We start from the raw sequence: 24842 nt of genomic DNA, 5'->3' as shown, positions 1-24842 counted from the left end.
AATATCACACACTTTCTTTTTAATTTTAGAAGAAACATGTTAAATATTTTGACACATTTCAGTGCTTTTACAATTATTTGTGATATCTGGAGATGAAATGTACCATTTGTTTGAATTTCATTTCAAAACTGTTTTTCCATTCAGCATGTTTCCACTGGCTCAGTTTCTGTGACATTGAATCTTCTGGTCAAAACGTTTCTAGTTGAAACAAGCCCTACACATGCATTAAATACAGCAGCTTATCGCAATAGTTACCCACAACAACCAAAACAAGACCCTGACACACATAACAAACAGCAGGAAAAGTATGACAACTAACACATGACAACATAAATAAAAAATAATCTGACATTTAATTCTATCTACATTCCTTAAAATTATTTACTACTGACTGATTTATTTCACACAAGATTTACAACCAGCTACTTTGGTGAGTGGTTCCACTAGTGTTTCTTGGCTTTCTCCTTAATCTTCTTCTGGTATTCAGAAATCTTTTTGTCAAAAAAGCCTGGAAAAAGGGAGAAATTATTGACTATATGTTTTATTACTATTAACTATTCAAGATCATTTTCAAGAATCAAAATACAATGTATGTGATAAAATGCGTCATTTATGTATAATGGGTTTATGTGAAAATTGTAAGTTCAATTAAATTAATCATAATTAACTAAACAAACAAAAAAAAATATTTAACACAAGAGACATCAGTATCAGTGATGCTTGGCCTCTTTCATAGTACACTACCAGTCAAAAGTTTTTAGACATTAAGATTTTTAATGTTTTTTAAAGAAGTCTCTTCTGCTCACCAAGCCTGCATTTATTTGATTCAAAGTACAGCATCAGCAGTAAAACTGTGAAATATTTTTACTATTTAAAATATCTGCTTTCTATCTGAATATGTTTTAAAATGTCATTTATTTCTGTGATTTCAAAGCGGAATTTTCAGCATCATTACTCCAGTCTTCAGTGTCACATGATCCTTTAGAAATCATTCTAATATGCTGATTTTCTATTCAAGAAGCATTTACTATTATTATTAATAATATTACTATTTAAAACATTTGACTACAATTTTTTTCAAGATTATTTAATGAATAGAAAGATCCAAAGATCAGCATTTGTCTGAAATAAAAAGCCTTTGTAACAATACTTTTCTTTAGCAACATTGCTTTAAACAAAAGTGATGACAAAAACATTTGTTACAATTTTTTATTTCAGATAAATTCCATTCTTCTGAACTTCCTCTCAGAATATTAGAATGATTTCTGAAGGATAATGTGACTGTAATTATGCCAAAAAAACTGCTTTGAAATCACAGGAATAGATATATAAAATATATTAAATTAGAAAACGGTTATTTTAAATGGTAAAAACATTCAAAGTTGTATTGTTTTTGCTGTATTTTGGATCAAATAAATGCAGGCTTGTTGAGCACAGGAGACGTCTTTAAAAACATTAAAAATCTTACTGTCTTTTGACTGGTAGTGTACACAGTAAAAAGATGCTATTTATGTTGTTTCCACATTAATTCAGAGATTAAATGTGAAAACTATTATTTCTGAATATAAATTTTAATGTTAGGTCAAAGTGTACGTGTCTCACCTGTGCCATCCTGAGACGCGGGTCTCTGTTCCATCTCCTGAATGAAGAGGTCGAACATCTGCGTCTGTACAAATTTCTTCACAAACCGTCGTGTGCTCTTGGATTCTATCGCTTTACAGAAATTCGTTCGCTGGAACTCGCCACGCTGCTCTTTGCCGTTCCGTACAATGTACTTAGCGAAGTGGCCAACAGTCTTGATAAAGAATGGCAGGAAAGCTTCTGGAACCACCCGGTTCAACTCCTCAAGACCTGAAGTGATAAATAATATAAATATCAGTTTATTATCAGTTTTAAATACTTGGTCTGTAAATACTTAGCATGTAATGCTGTGCAAGCAGTGTTGCCATGTCCACTTAGTATATGTTTTCTTAATTTTCATAATGTTTCTTTTAAATACAGTTGAGGTCAGAAGTTTACATACACCTTGCAGAATCTGCAAAATGTTAATTATTTTACCAAAGTAAGAGGAATCATAGAAAATGCATGTTAGTTTTTGCTCCAGAAGGAAAAACAATGCATTAAGAGCCGGGGGTGAAAACTTTTGGAATTTGAAGATCAGAGTAAATTCAACTTATTTTGCCTTCTGGGGAGCATGTAAATATCTTCTGTAGTGTCTGATGGGCAGTACCAAATGACAAGGGACTCATGAACAACTATCACTAAACAAAAAAACAGCTGTTGATCATTCAGGTAACAACACAGTATTAAGAATCAAGTGTATGTAAACTTTTGAATGGTCATTTTTATAAATTCAACTATTATTTTCTCTTGTACACTATATGTAAATGTCTTTTATGTGAAGTATCTTATTCAGGTCAGTACTAAATCAAAAACAACATGCATTTTGTGTGATCCTTATTATTTCGTCTTACATAAGGTGTATGTAAACTTGTGACCTCAACGGTATTACCAGCTGTGGATGGCATTTTTGAGCCTTTTTACAAAAGCATCAGCATATTTAGTCTAATTTAGGCGTAAAATTGTAGCACATTTATGAGCTATTTTGTTCAAATCAGGTGCTGGGTTTTCTAGCAAAATCTAACAACACTTTTTAGGTCATAATGTATTTGGGAAGATTTTGATCTTGTATCCGTAGCACCAATCATATAGGACAAAGTTGCATGCCAGCGTTTATGTACAACAAGCACACAATAATGATTTGTTCGTTGCATCTGTCACGTGACAAATGAATTAAAGTCTCTGAGGGAAAATAATCATACATTATCTTTAGCTGCTTTACAATGGTTTCCTAAAACAAAACATGATTATATGATAAGGTTATATATATAAATGTGTTTGGGGAACTTTGCTATTGAAAATATAACACTTTGCTCAAATGAACCAAATGACCTGAATAAAAATGAGTTCATTTGGTTCAACGAGTTTTAAAGATGAAGTTAGTATTGCATCCATCCGCACTCACAGTCAACTGTGCGCGAAAAAGAACTAAAGCTGGAAAATGAAGTACATCTGGGTCTTATTCAAATACTTGAGCAATAAGAAAAACAACTCCACTAAATAGAAAGTTAAAATCCAGCTTACTTGATTTCTCATTTTTGGCACTGAGGGCCTGCTTGATTTCATCTTTGAGTTTGTGAGGTAATATTGTGTCCTCATCTCCCATCTGTTTGGAGAAACATTTCAACCACAGTCACCCACACTACATCAGTCACTTTTCAAGGCAACAAATTATAAGATGCCCTCCATGATTTAAACATGAACTTACACACTTGATAAATGTCTCCTTCCTGCCTTCTGACAAGTCAACAACAAGCAGCTGGGTGAGGAGATGAATTCAGATGTCAGCTTGCAGCGTTTGAAATGTAAATGGCTGGCAACATTTTATATTCTGGTCACTCACCTCGGTCGGGTCAGTGACCTGATCTGCAAGACTTTTCTGAACACCCAGCAGGTATGGTGTGGGTGCCATGACAACGTCGATTAGGATCTCAGGAACGATGGAAATCAGCGTGTGCTGCCAGATGAATGGATACAGGAGAACAGTCACCGCGTGAATCACCTGAGACAGCGTCCTGTAGAGGTAGTATGAGTTTGATCAATGTGGGTTGTACAAGTACATATATATAAATCAAAGCAAAACCTAACACTTGTGTGTTCATGTTTTGTTTTGTTTGTGTTAGTACCCAAGCTCATCAGCAATGAAGATGATCCTCCGCTCTAATACAGTAGCAGCAAACACCTGGAGCACCTCCTCATCTGACAGGCATTTGAACAAAGTGCGGAAATCTACATGCTCCAGCCAGGAGTCTGTTGGACGAGTCAAACTGATGATCTACAGAGAGGTACACAGATACTTTATTATAGGCATAGTACATCCTTTGTTATTCAAAAAAACTGCTGGAGGATTCATTAAAGGGGACACTGGATGCAAAATGTACTTTTACATAGCAGTGTGTGGACATAACCACCCTACAATGATAAAAATCCATTTACTCTTTTTTTTGTTTTTTTAAATTCCCAAAAAACCTAAACAGTCTCAATTATCAAGCCATTTTGATTTTCTGAGCAGTATGACATCGTATTGTTCAGGCCTGTCCTGTATTAGCATATTTCCGCTCTCAGCCAGTTGTACGCTGTCCGCCATTTTCTCCGCACTCGAGCAGCTGTAGCTACAATGTCTCATAAGCAATGCAGGTGTTTTGTATTTGGATGTAAAAGTGAACATAGGAGTCTTCATTTTCTCCCGACATCAGAGCCACTAAGGATGCAGTGGATTAGTTTTGATTTTTTATGGTAACGCGCCACCGAATACACATAAAAATGAAAAGAGGGGGCGGGATAAGCAGTAGCTCATTTTCATTTAAAGAGGCATGCACCGAAACGACTCGCTGTGAACAGAGCTGTTTTCAACAAGGTAAAAAGGGTGTTGTTTTACATGACCATTGAGGAAGTTTAACCAAAACATTTCATGAAGACCCTAATGAATCATACTAACTTGTGGAAAATGGGCGTCCAATGTTCCCTTTATTTAATTTTTGGCAGTTTTGTGTGTTCTGATATGTGTTATTCTGATGAACAGTTTAAAGTGATTCAGTAATTCATTTGAATCATTGCTAAATAATCTTTTAGTCCTTATATTTTCCATACAGTAATATAAAAAAGGGTTTGTTCTTTAGTTTTATAGCTGTATAATCAGTTCTGAAAAATGAACTTGTAATTGTAATACTTTGTCTTTAGTAATTTGTGGCTAACTACCTTATGCAACTCTTACAGAAGGTTCAAACACTCACTCATGCTTCAGAAGGAAACACAATGCATTAAGAAAAGAAAGGGTTCAAATACACAAAAATGCTGAAAAAACCAAAGAATTTGTGGGACATGAAGGATTTTTCTGAAGAACAGAAAAATGTTCAGGACAAACAAGAGACTCATGAACAACTATCACTAAACAAAAAAACACAGCTGTGGATCATTCAGGTAACAACACAGTATTAAGAATCAAGCATATGTAAACCCTTTGAACAGGGTCATTTTTATAAATCCAATTATTATTTTCTCTTGTGGACTATATGTAAACGTCTTTTATATGAAATATCTTATTCAGGTCAGTACTAAATAAAAAAACATGCATTTTGTATTATTTTTGTCAAGTAATTAACATTTTGCAGACTCTGCAAGGTGTATGTAAACTTTTGACCTCAACTGTAGATAGATAAATAGATAGATAGATAGATAGATAGATAGATAGATTGAATGTCAAATAAAATCACTGATAATTGCAGAATTATGGGTTTTATAATAATGTGAGGCATATGCGGATCCCTTGATTGGAATGTTACATAGAAAATGTTCTGGAAGAGAATTTCAAGCAGAGCTGAGTCAAGTTGGTACAAAGCATGAGGACATACCTGCATGAAACAGCTCATCTTTGACCCTTTCCCCCTGAGCTATTACTTCACTCACTTCAGTTTCCTGCTGTTTTGCCAGAACTGAGAGGTGTGTGTTTATGGACAGCATGTCCCTGCCTGCCTGTCCGCTTGTTTGGAATTAGAGACATATTACTTTACACCTCCTTTAATGTACTGTAATTAACACCCTCTGGTTTAAAATTACTGGGGAAAATACATGGAAAACCAGGTTTTATTCTCTTTCATTTCACACCCTCATTTGATTTCCTCTTCCCCTTTTTTGTGTTTAATAGGAAATGATGGGCTAACACCAGTTTTTCGGTTTTGGCTGTTGACTCAACTGCAGTAAATACAGTGGAAATAGAAAGTGTAGCAGCTGCAGGTTTTCCCGACACTGCATTTGTAAGTCATATCTTACAATAACTACACTTGTGAGTCACTGTTTAGACAACAGTGTCAGGACTAATAGAGTAGCATGTACAATATAAAGTCACTCCAACCCTAGTCTCAGCCAGATTTTTTTTTTCTTTTGGTATTTTATTAGAATAAAACAATTGAAGGAGAAGTCCACTTCCAGAACAAAGATTTACAGATAATGTACTCACTCCCTTGTCATCCAAGGTGTTCACGTCTTTCTTTTTTCAGTCGAGTTCTTTTGAGGGAAAACATTTCAGCATTTTTCTCCATGTAGTGGACTTCTATGGTGCCCAGAGTTTGAACTTTCAAAATGCAGCTTTAAACGATCCCAGGTGAGGAAGAAGAGTCTTATCTAGCAAAACGATCAGTTATTTTCATAAAAATAATACCATTTATATACTTTTTAATGTCAAACGCTTGTCTTTTCTTACTTTGCCTGAACTCTGTTTTTTTCCGGTTCATGACAGTTAGGGTATGCCGAAAAACTCCCATCTCATGTTCTCGCTCAACTTCAAAACCGTTCTACATCGCTGTTTTACCTTTTTTGTTAAGGGTGTTTGATCTTTTTTGCATGTTCACTTTGCAAAGACTGAAATGATTTTTAAAGTTGAGGGAGAAAATACGATCACGAGTTTTTCGACATACCCCAACTGTCTTGAGCCAGAATACACAGAGTTCAGGCAAAGCAAGACAAGTGTTTGAGTTAAAAAAGTATTTAAATTGTATTTTTTAATGAAAATAACCAATCGTTTCACTAGGTAAGACCCTTCTTCCTCGGCTGGAATCGTTTACAACCACATTTGGGATCGTTTGAAGCCGCATTTAAACTGCATTTTGAAAGTTCAAACTCGGGACATCATATCAGTCCATTATAAATGTTTTCCTCAAAAAACAATGTCTTTACGACTGAAGAAAGAAAGACATGAACATCTTGGATGGCAAGGGGGTGAGTACATTATCTGTAAATTTTGGTTCTGGGAGTGGACTTCTCCTTTAAGGGGATGAATTTAAAGCCTTCCTTCAGACTGACTAGCTATTCAGACAACACTGATTTTGAAAAATTGTGTAGTTTTCAGTGCTGTCCAAACTTGCTGTTGAAATTAATTGTTCCAGTTTAATGCCGTTAAAAATATATAACACAGTTAACACAGGGGCAGGGCTAGGGTTGGCCAACCTACTTACAACTGCTGCTTCTGTCTTTTTTTTTCTTGACAGGAAGTGCATTTATTTAGTCACAGAACATCCTTACGACCACATCAAATGGGAGACTTTTCATACGCACAGTCCAACTTGACTTCAGGGCAAGGCGCTAGTCAAATGAGCACGGGAAAGGTACAAGTGATGAGGGAGCTTCAGTAGAACAACAGTGAACTGCAGTCAGATGAGATGTCGTCAGGCCACATGTCAGTAAAAATTAATTTTTTTCTGTCCTGTCAGCCACTATACTGTGCTCGTAGCATGCACGCTTTTAATCGCACGCACAACTGCGGCACAAATTCACTGTAGCCTCTATAATTTCATATTAAAGCGCAAACAAGCATGTCAGATACGCATCATGTTCAGCAGTGGCAGCTCTTAAAGTAATAGCAGCCAAATAACTTAATAACCCAGCTGCTGTGATGTCTATTAATCAAAGAACAAAAGAAAAAAGGAAATCAATAACTTTTGTAGCTTTAAGAATTCATCTATATATAATTTAGTATTCAGTGTTTGATAAGTCTATTCATTTTCTGTGTATTTCCTACTTGCTGAAGGGCACAGATCAATAGTGGGTTTATGTGAAGATTGTTTAAAGTTAACTTAAATTAAAAGCTGTTGTTTTTTTTAAGTCAAATAAATGTTAAAATTGATAGCTCTCAATTATACTCTAATGTTGAATGGCTATAGTCAATGGTTAAATATTAGGAAAAAAGAACAATTGGTAATATTGGTATCAGACAGTGATACCTTAAATATTAAAAATATACGGTGTGTAAGTTGGTTCTACATTTATTTGAAGATTGAATGTGAAATTATTGCAATATAAAAGTATGTTTTAAAACTTTAATGTTAGGTGAGATTAATCGTGATTAATTTCAGAAAAAAATGTGCGATTAATTACCTTTTTTAACTGATTGACAGCACTAGTAGTTTTATCGCTAGTTCTTACCTCAGTGCCTCTTTCTGGAATGAAGCTTTTGATATTAACAGTGTGTCCAGGGGCAGGAAACGCAGACTCCCTCAAACTCTGCATAAATGGGTAAATCATGGCCATTGAGATTTTTCTGCGCTGCTCCACCTCATCAAAGATCTAAAATATCAAGAAGATCAAATAATCATCAATAATCAGATCAAAGAGATCAGTTATCAATGAAAACAACAGGTGAAAAACTAAAATATACAGTACCATTCAAAAGTTTACTTTTATTCAGCAATGCATTGAAACTGACCAAAAATTGTTCAAATGAGAGGAATAATTTAATAATTTAAGTCACCTTTTCATCACAGGAATAAATTACATTTGAAAATGTAAAAATAGAAAACAGTTATTTAAAAAAAATAACTTTTGAATGGTAGTGTATGTGGAATTTATTTGGGAGAGCTATAAACACATAACACCATATATTATTGAAGCATAGACATCAACAACCATATAAACACCCACATTTGAAATGTCCATTTCTTTAAGATCACAAGAGCTTTAGTCACATCACATTATTCATATCACATTAGTCTTTGATGTTTGTTCTGAACAAACAAACTAATTTCCAGTCATCAGAGAGCATTCACCTAAAAAAGTACCTGAGCAAAGTTCAGCTTAAACAAACAAAGCATAATCCAATAACTGTAGAGTTAAGCTCAGACAGCTCAACGAAGAGATCACACAGTAGACACCCTATTTCAAATGAATACAAATTAATACAAAGCCAGCAAAACAAAAAGGCAGTTCTCTCAAATACAGATCATAAAAGCACAAAAGCAGTTACAGATGACTGTCCAGTATATTATGATGTTTACCTTGGAAAAGAGTCCGAAACAGGCTAAATTACTGATGATACAGTAGGCCTCAGGCAGACGAGCACCCTTCCCATCAGGCTATTTAAGAGCAACAACAAGAGAAGTGAGCTTTAGGAATATTAAAAAACACTTTAATTGCATATGAGTGTTCTTCAGAAAGAGCTGATCTTATCTATTCGCCTTTTCATGCATTAAAAAAAAAAATTTTAAAAGAAAAGAAAAGTGGTGCTTTCCCTGTTGCTAGTTGCTAGATTGTTACTGTTAGTGGGTGACTGTGTAAGTTAAACACATAGAAATAGGGATTCATTCAAATGAGTAATGAGCAGTGATGAGTGTGAGCATAAATAACAGGAAATATCACTAATGAGCCCAGTCAACATTTACCAGTAGCCTCCTACAGTATCCATTCTTCCTCGTTCCATCAACATCTGTAAGCACGAAAGAGAATGTTTCACTGTAAAATAGAGAAAAAGAGAGACAATGAAAAATACAGTTTCTGCCTCTGCAAAGCATGCTGGGAGAAACAATGCGTGTGGTTACAGTACCTGGGATATTCTGTTAAGGGCGCCCAGTTTACACCCTCAGGAAAGCAAAAGAGTGTGAGCGCCTTTAACGTCTTCTCTTCCTCCTCCTTCTGAAATCGCACCATTCCATCTCTCTGTACTCAAGAGACAGAGAAAAGACAAATTGAGAATAACGCTATGTTAATATGCATCAGGGACAGAAAAATTCAAGGATCTTTCATCTTTTCGTCATCTTTCATGATTGTCTTTTTCATTCATATTAATCGAAATAATACTAAAATGACAACGTATGAGCTACACAAATGTATTGCTTTCACACATTTTTACCTTGATGTTGTTAATCTTGGGCTACAATTAATACCGTCAAATCGATTAATCACAATTAATCGCATCCAAAATATTTGCATCTACATAATATATATGCGTGTACTGTGTATAATTATATGTATATATAAATACACACACATACATGTATATATTTAAGAAATATTTACATGTATATTCGTATTCATATGATTTAAATTATATATAAATATAAATATATATGACATATTTCTTAACTATATACGTGTGTGTTTTTATATATACATATTAATATACACAAAACACAAACATTTATTTTTCATACAATTAATTGATTTGACAGCACTAGCTACAATATATATTTACACACAATTTTTTATTTACATGCAATGATAAGTGATATAATGTATGATGCAATTAACCAAAAAAAAAAATGTTTTACTATAACTGGTTACCTTATTTGTGACCCTGGACCACAAAACCAGTCATAAGTAGCACAGGTATATTTGTAGCAACAGCCAACAATACATTGCATGGGACAAAATTACTGATTTTTCTTTTATGCCAAAAATCATTAGGATATTAAGTAAAGATCATGTTCCATGAAGATATTTTGCAAATTTCCTACCGTAAATATATATAAAAATATATAAATATATCAAAACTTAATTTTTGATTAGTAATATGCATTGCTAAGAAATTTGACAACTTTAAAGGCGATTTTCTCAATGTTTTTCCAAATTTTCAAATAGTTGTACCTCGGCCAAATATTGTCCCCCTAACAAACCATACATCAATGAAAAGCTTATTTATTCAGCTTTCAGATGATGTATAAATATCAATTTTAAAAAATTGCCACTTATGACTGGTTTTGTGGTCCAGGGTCACATTTTTACCTTTATAAGAACTAGGCCTATATTAAATAATAAAATAAAATATTAGGGCTGTCAAATGATTAATCACGATTAATCGCATACAAAATAAAAGTTTGAGTTTGCCTAATTTGTGTGTGTGTGTACTGTGTGTAATTATTATGAATACATAAATACAAACACATTCATGTATATATTTAAGAAATATTTACAAGTATATGTATTTATTATAATTTTTATATAATTTATATTATCTATAAATAAAAATATTTTGTACATAAAAACATATTTCTCTTAAATACATACATTAATTTGTGTGTATTTATATATACATAATAATTACACACAGTACACACACATAAATTAGGCAAACTCAAACTTTTATTTTGTATGTGATTAATCGCGATTAATCGTTTGACAGCCCTATAAAATATATAATAAATAATAATAATAAAAATATTATATATATATACATGACTTAATGAACCTATCAATAAAAATTGTTCAAATTGAAAAAGTTTAAAAGTTAAAATTTATACAATCTGTTTTAAAAATAAACAAAAATTCTACACTTTATATAATGAAAGTTCTGATTAAAGGAGAAGTCCACTACCAAAACACCCCCTTGTCACCCAAGATGTTAATTTCTTTCTTTCTTCAGTCGTAAAGAAATTAAAACATTTCAGCATTTTTCTCCATATAATGGACTGATATGGTGCCCCGATTTTGAACTTCCAAAAGCCAGTTTAAATGCAGCTTCAAACAATCCCAAATGTGGTTGTAAAAGATCCCAGCTGAGGAAGAAGGGACTTATCTAGCGAAACGATTGGTTATTTTCATTTAAAAAATACAATTTAAATACTTTTTAATCTCAAACGCTCGTCTTGCCTTTCTCTCCCTGAACTCTGTATTCTGACTCAAGACAGTTCAGTTACACCAATCGTATTGTCTCCCTCAACTTTAAAAATCATTTCAAAATCAACCTACATCGCTGCAGAAGTACAGACCCAGGTTTTGCAAAGTAAACATGCAAAGAAGATCAAACACCCTTAACAAAAAAGGTAAAACAGCGATATATGGTTATTTTGAAGTTGAGGGAGAACATGAGATTTTTCGAATTACCCTAACTGACACAAACCAGAACAAAAACAGTCCAGGCAGAGTAAGACAAGACGAGCGTTTGACATTTAAAAAGTATATAAATTGTATTATTTTAATGAAAATAACTGATTGTTTCACTAGATAAGACCCTTCTTCCTCGGCTGGGATCTTTTACAACTGCATTTGTGATCGTTTGAAGCCGCATTTAAAACTGCATTTTGGAAGTTCAAAATCGGGGGACCATATCAGTCCATTATATGGAGAAAAATGCTGAAATGTTTTCCTCAAAACACATAATTTCTTTACGACTGAGGAAAGAAAGTCTTGGATGACAAGGGGGTGAGTACATTATGTGTGAATGTTTGCTTTGGAAGTGGACTTCTGTGTGATTCAGAACACCCATATTTCCCTCCAAACATCAACTTCTTGAAACACAATCTTCAAGAATCAACTGAAGACACAATAACAATACTAATGAAACCTAATAATGACATAAATCATGTATAAATCAGTAACATTCCTCATCCTTTACTAAATTTATTGTAAAATGTATTGAATTCTTACTGGATGGAAATAATGCTACAGTTCTACAAATGTACTGAATACGTTACATGTGAAGGCTACATGTGGCTGCATGCAGAGCACACAGTTTGTGTGTATCACCTTAGGGAACTGATAGATGATCTGTGGCTCATATATCCCATCTTTCGTCTTCTTAGGCCGAACCACCACCAGATATTCGAAGAAAAACTGCCCACTGGCGTATCTCTGCTCCTTTGCCTTTTCTTCCACGGTAGAGAGCTCTGTGCTAGCAGGTAGATCTGGTTCCTTACCAGTTCCTACAAAAACACACATACACACTTGTTAGCTTCTGTGATGTTTACCTCTCAAGTCAACACAAATGCTCCAGAACAAACTGAGACTGTTTTCAATCCAATGCAGAGGATATACTACCTAACCAACTGTTTATAAACGATTGATTTCTGCATCTAAAAAATGTTGCTCTTCAGAAAGAGCACTTGAAATGCTGATCAAACAGGGAATGCTAAACCCTGAACAAGTACAAACAAATTAGAGATGAGAAAGACGGAGCTCTTCTATGAATTTCCTTAACATTTCCTTTTGAGCCTGCTTTTTGGCAGCCTCCCCCAACACAGAGCAAACAAAGCCGACAGGAATACCATACGAGTCCACTAAGTCAGAAAGTCTTGTTCTAGCTTGACTTGCCTCACCATGGTAACGTTCAATGTGCCTTTCTATACAGGACAGAACAATAACTGCAGCTTGTAACTGAAAAGACAAGAAGTGCACTAAAGAACAGATGCAAATTGTGTGCTTTGACTCACTTTGTAAACCTTCTTGTGACTTCATAAATGAATTTTAAATGAACAACATATTACAAGCGAAATCTTTCTAAATATCTTGAATTAGAATATATGAGCACATACTCAAAACTTCAGTTCAAAAGACGAATTATTTTAGGCATGTTGCCCTAAGACCCCAGAATGAGTCATGCTAAAATGTTTTGCCAAGCTGCTTTTATATACTCAGTATAAAGTCGGTGACCACAGCTGAAGATAACAATGTTTTTACATAGTCATGTTTTGATGTGCAATCATGAAAGGTGGTTTTCATCGCTCAAAACATACAAGCATACAGATCCGTATGTGTTTTATATAGCAACACTTGAATAACGTTTCTCACTGTCTTTGCTGATTTTTCCCCGGAAGGACGAAAATAAGGTACTGAACCTCTTCATGGCTCCCATATCTGGTTGTTCTTCACCTGGAAGAAAGACACCTAAGCAATAAAATGCACAAAACAGAAGAATTAATCACATGCAACCAGAGAATTGCTCAAGAAGATGTTACCAGAAATGTGTCGAACACTAACTCATGTTTGGTTATTCACTTCCTTAGCCAAAGAGGTTAGTTTTGACAGCTGAAATGTAAATTGTAATTTTAGCAAATGTAATTTATTCTTTCCCACATGACCATGTTCTCAGGAGTTCTTCACCAGAAACCACAAAAAGTCTTGCTTAACCTGCTTTGTTTGTTATTTAAAAAGCGTACACATGCCAGATAGTTAACTGTAAAGAAACGATAACCCAATACAGTACTGTGACTAACTATTCAACAGTATGATAAATCTACGTAACAAAACTGTTAACATAAAGTCTTAGACATACATCATGATAGATAGATAGATAGATAGATAGATAGATAGATATATAGATAGATAGATAGATAGATACATAGACTTCAGTCTTACACAACACATACAGCAACTATTTAACAAGTTTAACAGCATGAGAACTTAACAAAACTTAACTTAAAGTTTTAACATTCATGCAGACAGATATATAGATAGATAGATAGATAGATAGATAGATAGATGGATAGATAGATAGACTTATAGTAGTAGTCTTACAGAACACATTTAAGCAAGAGAAACATATATAGAAAAAGTGGCTTATATTCTATCATCTCCATTAAATAAGAACATTAATAAGCAATTCTATCACTTACACTATACAGAATTACTAAATCACAGTTTGGTTGAACTTACTCCGGTGTTTACGTGCGTTTGCCTTCTTTCCTCTTCTTTTGACATTAGAGTGAGTAATTCCGTTTGGATTCATGTTTGAAGTCTCTTTGCGTAAAGTTTGTCAGTTAAAGCGATATTTATGTTGTGATCTCACAGCCTTTCCCATGGACGCCCAAGACCACTGTACTAACGCGAATGAGTGTGCGAAGCCAACATGTGTACGCACTGCTGGTGTTAGTCAAAATGCGAATCAATGGTTCTTTTTAAAACGCTTCATTCGAACCGAGTCGCGAATCGTTTGTGAATCATTTGACTAGTAAGAGTCAAACAGCATAATTTATAAAACGTAATCGAAAGCATAGAGATAAATAGTATTATATAAGTAGTGAAAACAATGTCTGTGTTTAATAAATAAAACGATTTAACTGATTTATTTAAATGTGAAAGGCAAATAGGAAGACCCTTACGTGTATATTCAAACGATGTGCACTGTTGACTCATCTTCAGTCTGTTCTCGGCTCTTCGCTGCAGAGTTTATATGAACCGCAGGTACTTTTGGTGTGAATGACATCTACACTATATACTTTGCATATTAGCGTTTCTGTTTGTCTTTAGATGTCTTTTTGACCAGGTGCCTCTTGTAAAAGAGATTTTAATCTCAATGAGCTAACTTAATAAGGTTGTTAACTTATTAACACTTGCCAACACTAATAACACGCCTGCTGGGTCCATACTTACGTTGATTCACTTTGGTAGAATTCCACAAGAACAATTACAGAGACATGTTTTTCCATCCCCCTTAGTGTATATATAATGAATTATAGAGTCAATTTATATAGCCTATATGTGACCCTGGACCACAAAACCAGTCATAAATAAGCTTTCCACTGATGTATGGTTTGTTAAGATATACAACTATTTTAAAAACTGGAATCTGAGGGTGCAAAAAAATCAAAATATTGAGAAAATCACCTTTAAAGTTGTCCAAATGAAGTTCTTAGCAATGCATGTTACTAATCAAAGTTTTAATATATTTAGAGTAGGAAATTTACAAAACATCTTCATGGAACATGATCTTTACTTAATGATTTTTGGCATAAAAGAAAAATAAATAATTGTAATCCATACAATGTATATTGCTGGCTATTGCTACATATACCCGTGCAACTTATGACTGGTTTTGTGGTCCAGGGTCACATATAGATGAAAAAATGATGCATTGGTGGAAAACTGCCAGTTTAAAATGAGTCTTACCTTTGTTGGTCTCAATATCTGTATCTGAGAGGGTTCTTCTCTTATCATCTTCTAGTCCTTCAGATCTTTCTGTAGGCCAAGACAGAGGCGACTGAACTTTGTGCTAGTAATTAGAAGTGGTAATTCGTCTGTATGCTTCTCGTGGTTTATTTACGAAGCAGAGCAAATTTAGATGGCTAGGTGTGTAAACTGAATGACTCACGTTCACGTCGATCACTTCTGAAAGAAGAAAACAATCTTCTTCTGAAATTATTTTCCCCTTCATCCAGCGACGGTCTAGCTATAGTAGTAAAAAGACAATTTAAAAGATCAGGAATCTTTCCAGAATGTGAATATGTTGAAATTTGAAACTTTAAATTCATAAACGACTTACTCTTTGAACGCATAGAGGAGAACATCCAGGTTTTCCTGGGCGATGTCATTGTGTCACCTACCAAAGATAAAAAAAAAAAAAAAACATTGACACTTAGTCAAGTCACAAGTTTTTACCATATACCAGATCTCAGTCACATTCAGAAAGAAATTAATTGCGATGTTACTAAAAATATATCAGAGACAACCTTGTCTTATGTTAAACTTGTTAATCCTTAAATGTGAGAAACTTCCAAGTTTTTCTCACAAGGACTAAGGTCATAGTCCTTTGGATCTTTAAGTAAATATTAACTTGCCATCTCTTTGTCTTCATAGGTATAAGTCTTGATACTCCCTTTAGTGCACGTGTGTTCAGAGATCGCAGACATGAGTAATCTCATACTTACTTTATTATTCCCAACACAAACTCTATTTTTAAGCATTTACTCACTCATCAAGACCATTCATATTCCATTTTTCTGAAAAGCTTACAACTAAATAGTTTTGTGCTTCCAAACCATACTTCATGAACAGTCCCTATATGAACTTGTTGTAGAGAAGCAAGCTTAACGAAATGAAATAACAAAAATGTTTGTACTTAAACTGCAACACCATCTGAGGCTACAATACCACAGGAAGTATCAGGTTTGTTGTATAGGGGTCAAACAGTAGCGTCATATGAGGTTAGCACCTGAGCCAGAAGTCCTGTTCACATTGCCATCTTTAACATATGATGACACAAAGCCACATGCACCTGTTAAAACAATCTGCATAATATATAATTCTTATGTGCACTCTGTGTTTGTGTGTGAATAATGTAGAAATATAATAGTTTTTTACGGGAATAAGAATGAAAATGCATCAGTAAAAACACGTTAAATGGTTAATTTTAAGTGAAAACTATTTTACATTTAAACAGACAATTAAGTTACATTTAAGTTGACTGAAATACAGTAAAAAACTGTAAAAACTGTGTTTTTTTATTTTACGTATTTATCAAATAAATGCAACCTTGGTGAGCTAATAATACTAATAATTTACTGTAAAATATTGTTCATACATTTCTTACAAAAAGTAAAAAATAAACATTTACAAATGTACTTGTCAGTGTATTACTGCTATTATTTATTTTAATAATTTAATATTTTAGTTTAGAATTAGTATGATTGAAAAGAAAAATCAATTATTTTATTCAGCAAGGACATATTAAATTAATCAAACGGTAAAAACATTTGTATGTCACAAAACATTTCATTAAACTTCCTATTCATCCAAAATCCTGGAAATGAAAATGTATCATGGTTGCCAGAAAAATATTAAGCAGCAGAACTGTTTTCAACATTGATAATAATAATAAAAAATATTTCTTAAGCACCAAATCAGCATGATTTCTGAAGATCATGCAACACTGAAGACTGGAGTAATGACGGCTGAAAATTCGTACTGCCAACACAATAAATGACATTTAAAAAAATCTTAAAATAAAAAAATATTTTTGTTTTAAATTGTAATAACATTTCACAATATCACTGTTTTTACTGTATTTTTTTATTTTATTTATTTATCAAATAAATGCAACCTTGGTGAGCTAATAATATTAATAATTTACTGTAAAATATTGTTCATACATTTCTTACAAAATGTAAAAAATAAACATTTACAAATGTACCTGTCAATGTATTATTGCTATTATTTATTTTAATAATTTAATATTTTAGTTTAGAATTAGTATGATTTAAAAGAAAAGTCAATACTTTTATTTAGCAAGGACATATTAAATTAATCAAAAGTGACGGTAAAAACATTAGTATGTCACAAATCATTTTATTAAACTTTCTATTCATCCAAAATCCTGGAAATGAAAATGTATCATGGTTGCCAGAAAACATATTAAGCAGCAGAACTGTTTTTAGCATTGATATATTGTAAAATAATAATAAAATATTTCTTGAGCACCAAATTAGCACATTAGAATGATTTCTGAAGGATCATGTGACACTGAAGACTGGAGTAATGATGCTAAAAATTCAGCTTTGCCAACACAAGAATAAATTATATTTTAAAAGATATTAAAATAAAAAATGTTTTTGTTTTAAATTGTTATAACATGTCACTATATTACGTTTTTTACTGATCAAATAAATGCATCCTTGGTGCAAAATGGAACAATAAAGAAACTCTTGAACGGATTTTAATATTTAATAATAACAGTAATAATAGTAATAGTAATTTACTTTAAAATATTGTTCATATATATATATATTTTTTTTTTTAAGTGTAAAAGTAAACATTTACAAAAATACCTGAAACATTATAACTGTATTATTGTTATTATTTATTTTAAGTTGTGTTGACTATTAATATATAGTTCATTTTACTTTGTATTGAATTCTGTACTGGTAAAACTCATGTTTATTCCCAGTCCTTCAAACAAGAATCTCCATCCTCTCCCATACGTTTATTGCCATGTTTTCGTGAAAGACGTGGTCGTTAGTATACTAGAGTCTTTTTATAGCTGACTGTATTCCCTACAGGACGACCTCAGGTCAGCAGTAGGTCTTCCTGTTGCCCCAGTGACTCCGTCTCAGCAGTTATGTGGGAATATTTTGAGGATGCACTTCATGACTTTTGTATGTGGCGGTTGTTCCAACCTACTGTAGATTTAGTCCTTAAAGAGCTCATTTATGATATTTCAGACCTAGACAGTGGCATAGCTGCTGTTCAGAGCAGTTTGGAGCCTTTAATTTCTATGTAGATCAGAAACCCGGATAGTGTTTTCCACCATTCCTCTATATTAGAAGTTGGTTGAAGCTCTAATGGCAAAATAATGATGTTTGACAAATAAAGGTGTGAGATAATCCTGTTTTTTTTTCCTGGTATCCTTTTTGGCTCAGAACTGAATAGACAGACAGAGGCTCTGCAGGCTGCTGGGAAAAGGAGAATATCCTCCTCCTTGACTCCTCCTTCAAACATCAATCAATCATTAACTCTTCCATTCATTCACCCACTCATTCTCTGTCTCTCATTATTCCAAATTAAAGGCCATTCATCATGTGATGAATGTGGTGGGACAGTAGCTGACATCTTTGTGCACTACACAGCTGTTTTAAACAGCTCCTTAAATAACTTTTATTCCTTTTTGTCCAGTTGTTTGTCTCTTATAAAAATAAAAATCAGATTGCACTGCATCAGTGACAGAGAATTTGAAGACAAGATCTGACCTAGAATCCTTCTTCTATGCCAAAATATTCATTCAAAACGCCTTGTGAAAAGTAATTTTGTCTCAGGAATTGCTCAGGGGAAAGATGACGGCTTAGCAAACAGATGTTCCTGCATGTCTCAGACAACAAAAACTCACTCTGACACTAAAAGATATTTACTGGAACAACATGTTCATTTAGAAGCACCTTAACCAGGTGGCAATGCTTTTTCAGGACTAGTTTTTAAGAACTTTTAGCAGTTAAACGGATTTTTCACCCAAAATGATGACACTTTGTGTAGGGCAGAAGTCATTTGGATTGATTTTACGGTGAAGTTTTGGATAGCTGGAATCAGTTGTATTGTAGTCAATCACTTTTTATTTTACGGCAGTCAGGAAATTCAGCAAAAAATGCTTCATAGACAACATAAAGTTATTCACTCATAAAAGCACTGAAATATAGTTTTTCCTACCATCTTTACAAGTTTTGCAAGTGAATGCAACATTTCTCAGGGGAACGTACTGCAGGAGAATGCAAAAGAATTACATTCTTCGTCTTGTCTCATTTTTTCCCAGATCACCATACGCATTTAGTACATTTGTAAAATACGTTTGTCCATGTATAAATGTTTAATCGAAAAATTGAAGAATTAATTACTTAAATTTTTGTGTAAACAGGGGACAAGTCATTTGGACTGACTTTACAATGATGTTTTGGAATCAGTGGTATTTAAGTCAGTAGAGTGTTTCAATCGGCCATAGGCAGCACTGAACGTAAACAATGCCACTGAACCAAACAAAACTCACATATTGTGCTGATTATTGATGCTGAAAATGGTCAGTTATTGTCATGTTTTGGGCTGTATTAATCGGTCGAACCGGGAAAAACATTTGGAGTACTAATAGACTGCCAAAAGTTATAACAAATCAAGGAGAATAGTGCAAACACTGTCTGAGGAACAAAATGCATTTGTGGTTGGCCAAACTGAACCAGGATTTCCGGGGCATATCATTTGTAAATATCATTTCCAGTCAGGGAGGTGGAAATATTAGGCCAATATCTTGATTAATACTGCTCATATCTTTACCACCTATTAACTTTAGTTTGTCAAAATATTGCGCCCTTTCCTGCTTACTAAGTCTTTTCTATATGATTTAGCAGCTTCCATAAGTTTTTCCGTGGTTTAGACAGCATAAATTAGCAGAACAACGTATTCAGTAGTACATTGACCATGCAATCCATGCTGTTGTTTACATCCGAGTATACATTCCCAGTATGGCCGCGCATCAAGGTAACGAAACCATCCAGGTTTTGCAAGAGAATATATATATATATATATATATATAAGTTCAGCTTGGAGTGAGATTTTTGTTTTGTTTTGTTTTGGAGTGGGGGGTTGGGTTGGGGGGAGGGGGGTGGCGATCTCGATTCTATATCTATTTATATGTATATACTGTACATATAAGGGGATAAAAATGCAGCTGAATGCTTTTTTAGCACCATTTTAAACTTGGTTTAAATTCAGTATTTGCTTGCATTCATTGTGTATACTTATACGAGTATCCTAAGTTATTAACTTTTTAAATTTCACATTTAAAAATATAGTGTTTAAATATTTCTAAATATTTATTCAAATTAAAAACTTAAAAATAAGTAAGCAGGTATGACCTGCAGTATTCTAGATACATGTATATTTAGTAAAGAACCATACAGGAACCTAGTGGGTAAACCATGGCATTACAAATGAAAATGATTTTTTTTCAGAGCACAAAATGACTCTAATTTGCCTCTTTGCATTGGAATTTAAAACCCTTTTCTCTATTTAACCTTAAATACTACACAAATTGTAATATATGTTACAATGTATATTGTAATAACAGAAATATAAAATAATATATATATATATATATATATATTTTAAGTCATTAATGGACCATAATTATTGGACAAATAGTATTTAGTACTAAATGATCTCCTTAAAATATTAAATAAATATTATTGAACTAAAATATAAAACATTAAACTGAAAAATAGTTAAGCTGTATGGTCACATTATAAGTAAGCAATACCTGAGGGTTAAATACAAGAAAACCATATTAACCCTTACGAAAATTAACCGTGGTTTTATTATAGTAATAGTGTAGTAACCATGTTGTTTTGGCGCGTTGTTTACCATTTGTATAACCATAGTTATACTACAGATACCATGGTTAAACTATGGTTAGTGTAGCAAGGCCATGGTTAATTTATGGTTACCATGGTTTAACTATAGTAACCATGGTTTTTTGGTTTTATTTGTAGTAAAAACCATGTTTAATTTTCGTGAGGGTTGCCTCTCCATCACTCTCCAGAATAAAATGATACTGTACATGTCATCCACGTAAAAATCAATGCATACTATGTTGTAATGTTTACCAAAAATTGCTTCAAAACCTGTATAGTGAAGGTGTCGTCTCTCTCCTACTTAAACACATTGAAATATACTGTCAACGTTGGTTTGTTTGGAGAACTCCGTGAATCACGTGACCACGTGGCGGCAACGCCGGCGGGATCAAAGCTTGTCGCAGCTCTGTTTTTCAATGGCTCTGGCTTTAACTGAAGCACTACATTTTACGATTTACGCCCCATTAAGTGCGTCAAAACGGTATTTATCGTTAGATTTACTATTAAAACTTACAACATATTATTTAACCCCAGATCACCATGTCCATTTAGCAAATCTGTAAAATCTGTTTGTCCATGTATAAATGTTTAATCGAATATTTGAATAATTGCATGCGCGTCGCGCGTTACCTCAGTCTTTCAGAGCATGCGCACAACGAAATGGAGTAACGAGCGCAATATTTTCAAACAGACTTCATAAAAACGGTACCAGTACGATTTCGGTCCGAATAAATCATTTGCTGACTGACACTGAGCTTGTGCAGATTTGTACTCAGCAAAGAACTATGAACCGAGGCAAAGTGAAGTGGAATCTGAGAACTGCTCTACTTTGACTGTGAAGCGCAGCGGTTAACGTCAGCCTGTGGGCAAGCGTCAACACGTGTGAGGTACACACCCTTACTCTAAAACATGTCATTATTTAATGAAAGTTTCTCCTTTAGGTGCAGGAGGACTGTTGTGTAACACGGCAGGGACTAAAGCAAGTCAAATATGACGTGTTTGTTTTATGCACTTCTGTGTGTAAAAATCCTGCTAATAACAGGACATTGGCCCTAATTCTTGCATTTCACCACAGAGTCATTTTTCTTTTGGTACGAGTCCTAAAATGACAATGCCCGTAAATACATTCACAATAAGCTCTGTTCCATTTCAGATCTAGAAGAAGGAATGAAATTAGTTATTTTTTGTTTTGACTACTTCCTTAAGCACTAAAGAAACACAGGAGCAGCTTGCCCGACCTCTAGAGGGCAATATAGCACCATAGGACTCTACTGTATGTTTATTTCTCATTTTCCATTATTTTGAATATTATCAGGTAATAAACTTTTATATATGAAGGAGCTAGCAGGGATATTGATGATAAAATATCATGCAGTGTTATGTATATCGTCCTGTCACACTACTACAGTGTACAGCGTGCTTCCAGTAGCAACACTTATGTGTTGTATCTTATAAGGAAGTTATTAAATTTGTGCTGTTCTCACCACAGGAAATTCAAAACAGCCATGTGGTGAAAGTCATTTATATGCAAAACTTAGTTTTTAATTTAAAATAAATAAATAAATGAAAATGTGTTTTTATATATGTATTTAACTTATTTTTATCTTATATATATATATTTATTAATTTGTTGCATCAGTTATTTTGGCTAGTTTGACATTACCAAGTCTTCCTGAAAACTCAGGAACTCAAGTCTTTCAACAGACTGTTTCCCCATAAATGCAGCAACTTGTAAAATAGGCAAATATTTAATTTTGCATGTGAAATGTCTGTGCAAGTGAAAACTTACTCAGACTTAAAGAGCATATATATATATATTGAATATATAGTATATATATTGTATAAACATTGTATATAAATGTTTATTCTTGTATAAAAATGCACATTTAAAATGTTATCAGTTCCCGCTTCTACATTTGGTGGCATTTCAGAAGTTTCACTGTGCACCTGTTCTTACAAACATTGCATAATGTTTCCTGTTTATCAGTTATCAACACAATTTGGTAATTTACAGTAGTTTTGATGCTGTCTACGGACAGCTAACAGGTGTTTCTACAGATTATATACATCAAAGGACATGACACTCGTGGTTTGTAGGACAGAAACACAACATGTTCATGGTGACTTACCACAGTGCAAACTCTCTCGTGTCTCCGATTTGTGGCTTGAGAAGGTTGGAAATCTTCGGTTTGATTAAATATTTACCTCATCACTTTCAGCGTGTTAGCCTTAGTCCACAACAGTTGTTTCATTCGTTTACCTGCTAAACCAGTTTTTTCTATTTACTTTCTCCTCACCCACCTGGAACTAGTCAAGCTCTTACTACCATGTGATTCTTTTCACTGTCTTTGTCCTTCCTTAGTCACTGTACAACCGCCTTGTGTGTGTGTTTGCTTTTAGTGTACGAGTCTTGAATCACTTTGCCGCTTCTGCTTTCATTTAGAGGAAGTGTTCATGAAACAGAAGAACCGAAGCAATCTGTCATACAACAGTGAGGGGATTTCCTTATTTCAAACTCTGGTCTTTCTCTTACAGGTGTGTCCGCAGAAATAAATGAAGTTGTGCCACACAAAGCTTGTTCACTGAGAGGATAAAAAATATTGCCATTACTGAAAGGTGATTTAAACAATATGTGGTTTTAATTGCATGTTTGTAAGCACACAAACTGGTTCACAAAGAACAGCAAGTGCAGTTTTTAGGTGACATCTGCTGAATCATTCGCTACTACATGTAGCTTACTAAGCATTTCCGTTCACACCCATTTAGTGATTTTTTTAAAGAATATTTCAAAGTGAAGGTTTTCACTTTCATTATTAATTCTCCCCTAGGGTTTGTTTTTAAGATGCTGTAATTATTCAAATCTTGGCAGGCCTGCTTCCATTATTGTAATAAATACTGTGAATGCCTAAGACTAGCTATTGGTGAATGCACTACTTTTAGTAATACTTTATCACGTTGCATTTGACATTAAGCAATTGCATTTGCATATTTTTGGGCGGAAATATTCGTCTGTTCGTCTATTTCTTCATGTACTGAGTGGATTCAAAATTGGTATGAGATGTAACAAAATATCTACTTATTTTTTGCATAAACTTTTGATATGGAATTTTAATGGCTTACGCAGTTCACTTTACAGTGTTTTGGACTAGTTTTTGGAGTCAATCATTTCCAGAAAATGACACCTACAGACACCTAGACACCAAGTTTTTAGGGTCAATTTTGAACTCTTTCCATTAAAATTATTACTTAAATATTATTTTTATTCTTTAAACCTCACAGGAGCTATTTATGCCGGATGAGGAGTTCCGTGGAGAAGCGCTGCACTCTGGGAAAGCGTGGAAGATCCAGGGAGCGTGAGCTCAAGTCTAGATCCTAACAGGATCTGCCTGATATCTTTATGTTATAGATGTCAATGTGACCATTTTCATTGATATACATGATCTATATCAGGGTTTTGCAAACCCCAGAGGGTTTGCGAGTTGATGAACAGCTAATAATTAAATAATTAAAAAATAAAAATAACCAGAACACTTCTAAAAAATATAAAATATTTTATTTGTTTACCTGCATGTCATATGACCATTTACCAACATAAAATAATCATGAAAATGCAAAGGTTTTATTTTATTTTTTTTAATATTG

At 33.7% G+C, this 24842-nt stretch overlaps 1 protein-coding gene and 1 long non-coding RNA gene across 4 annotated transcripts; one reads left to right on the top strand and one right to left on the bottom strand.

Moving 5' to 3' along the window:
• Positions 1-4: 4 nt before the first annotated feature.
• On the bottom strand, positions 5-23613 carry dennd2da (DENN/MADD domain containing 2Da). Of its 3 annotated transcripts, none has more exons than XM_051116870.1 (16): positions 23330-23613; positions 15860-15916; positions 15689-15766; positions 15487-15555; positions 13390-13485; positions 12349-12524; positions 9431-9543; positions 9270-9339; positions 8886-8963; positions 8038-8178; positions 3747-3895; positions 3464-3635; positions 3329-3379; positions 3145-3226; positions 1603-1851; positions 5-508 (listed from the first exon to the last, which is right to left on the bottom strand). In XM_051116870.1, exons 2-16 carry the CDS (start codon positions 15906-15908, stop codon positions 444-446), a joined length of 1638 nt encoding a protein of 545 aa, XP_050972827.1. In that variant the 5' UTR covers positions 15909-15916; positions 23330-23613; the 3' UTR covers positions 5-443. The 3 variants fall into 3 exon arrangements, with proteins under 3 accessions (XP_050972827.1, XP_050972828.1, XP_050972829.1); XM_051116871.1 differs by lacking the exon at positions 23330-23613 and adding an exon at positions 16047-16091; XM_051116872.1 differs by lacking the exons at positions 15487-15555; positions 15689-15766; positions 15860-15916; positions 23330-23613 and adding an exon at positions 14254-14494.
• Positions 21939-24722, top strand: LOC127169470 (uncharacterized). The gene is made up of 3 exons (XR_007828249.1): positions 21939-22087; positions 23736-23816; positions 24480-24722. It is a non-coding gene; the product is annotated as an uncharacterized LOC127169470 (long non-coding RNA).
• The last annotated feature ends 120 nt before the right edge of the window (positions 24723-24842 follow it).

Source organism: Labeo rohita, chromosome 8, assembly GCF_022985175.1.
Source record: "Labeo rohita strain BAU-BD-2019 chromosome 8, IGBB_LRoh.1.0, whole genome shotgun sequence".
NCBI lineage: Eukaryota > Metazoa > Chordata > Actinopteri > Cypriniformes > Cyprinidae > Labeo > Labeo rohita.
Note: the sequence above shows the minus strand (reverse complement) of the source record. Positions and strands in the feature narration are given on the sequence as shown.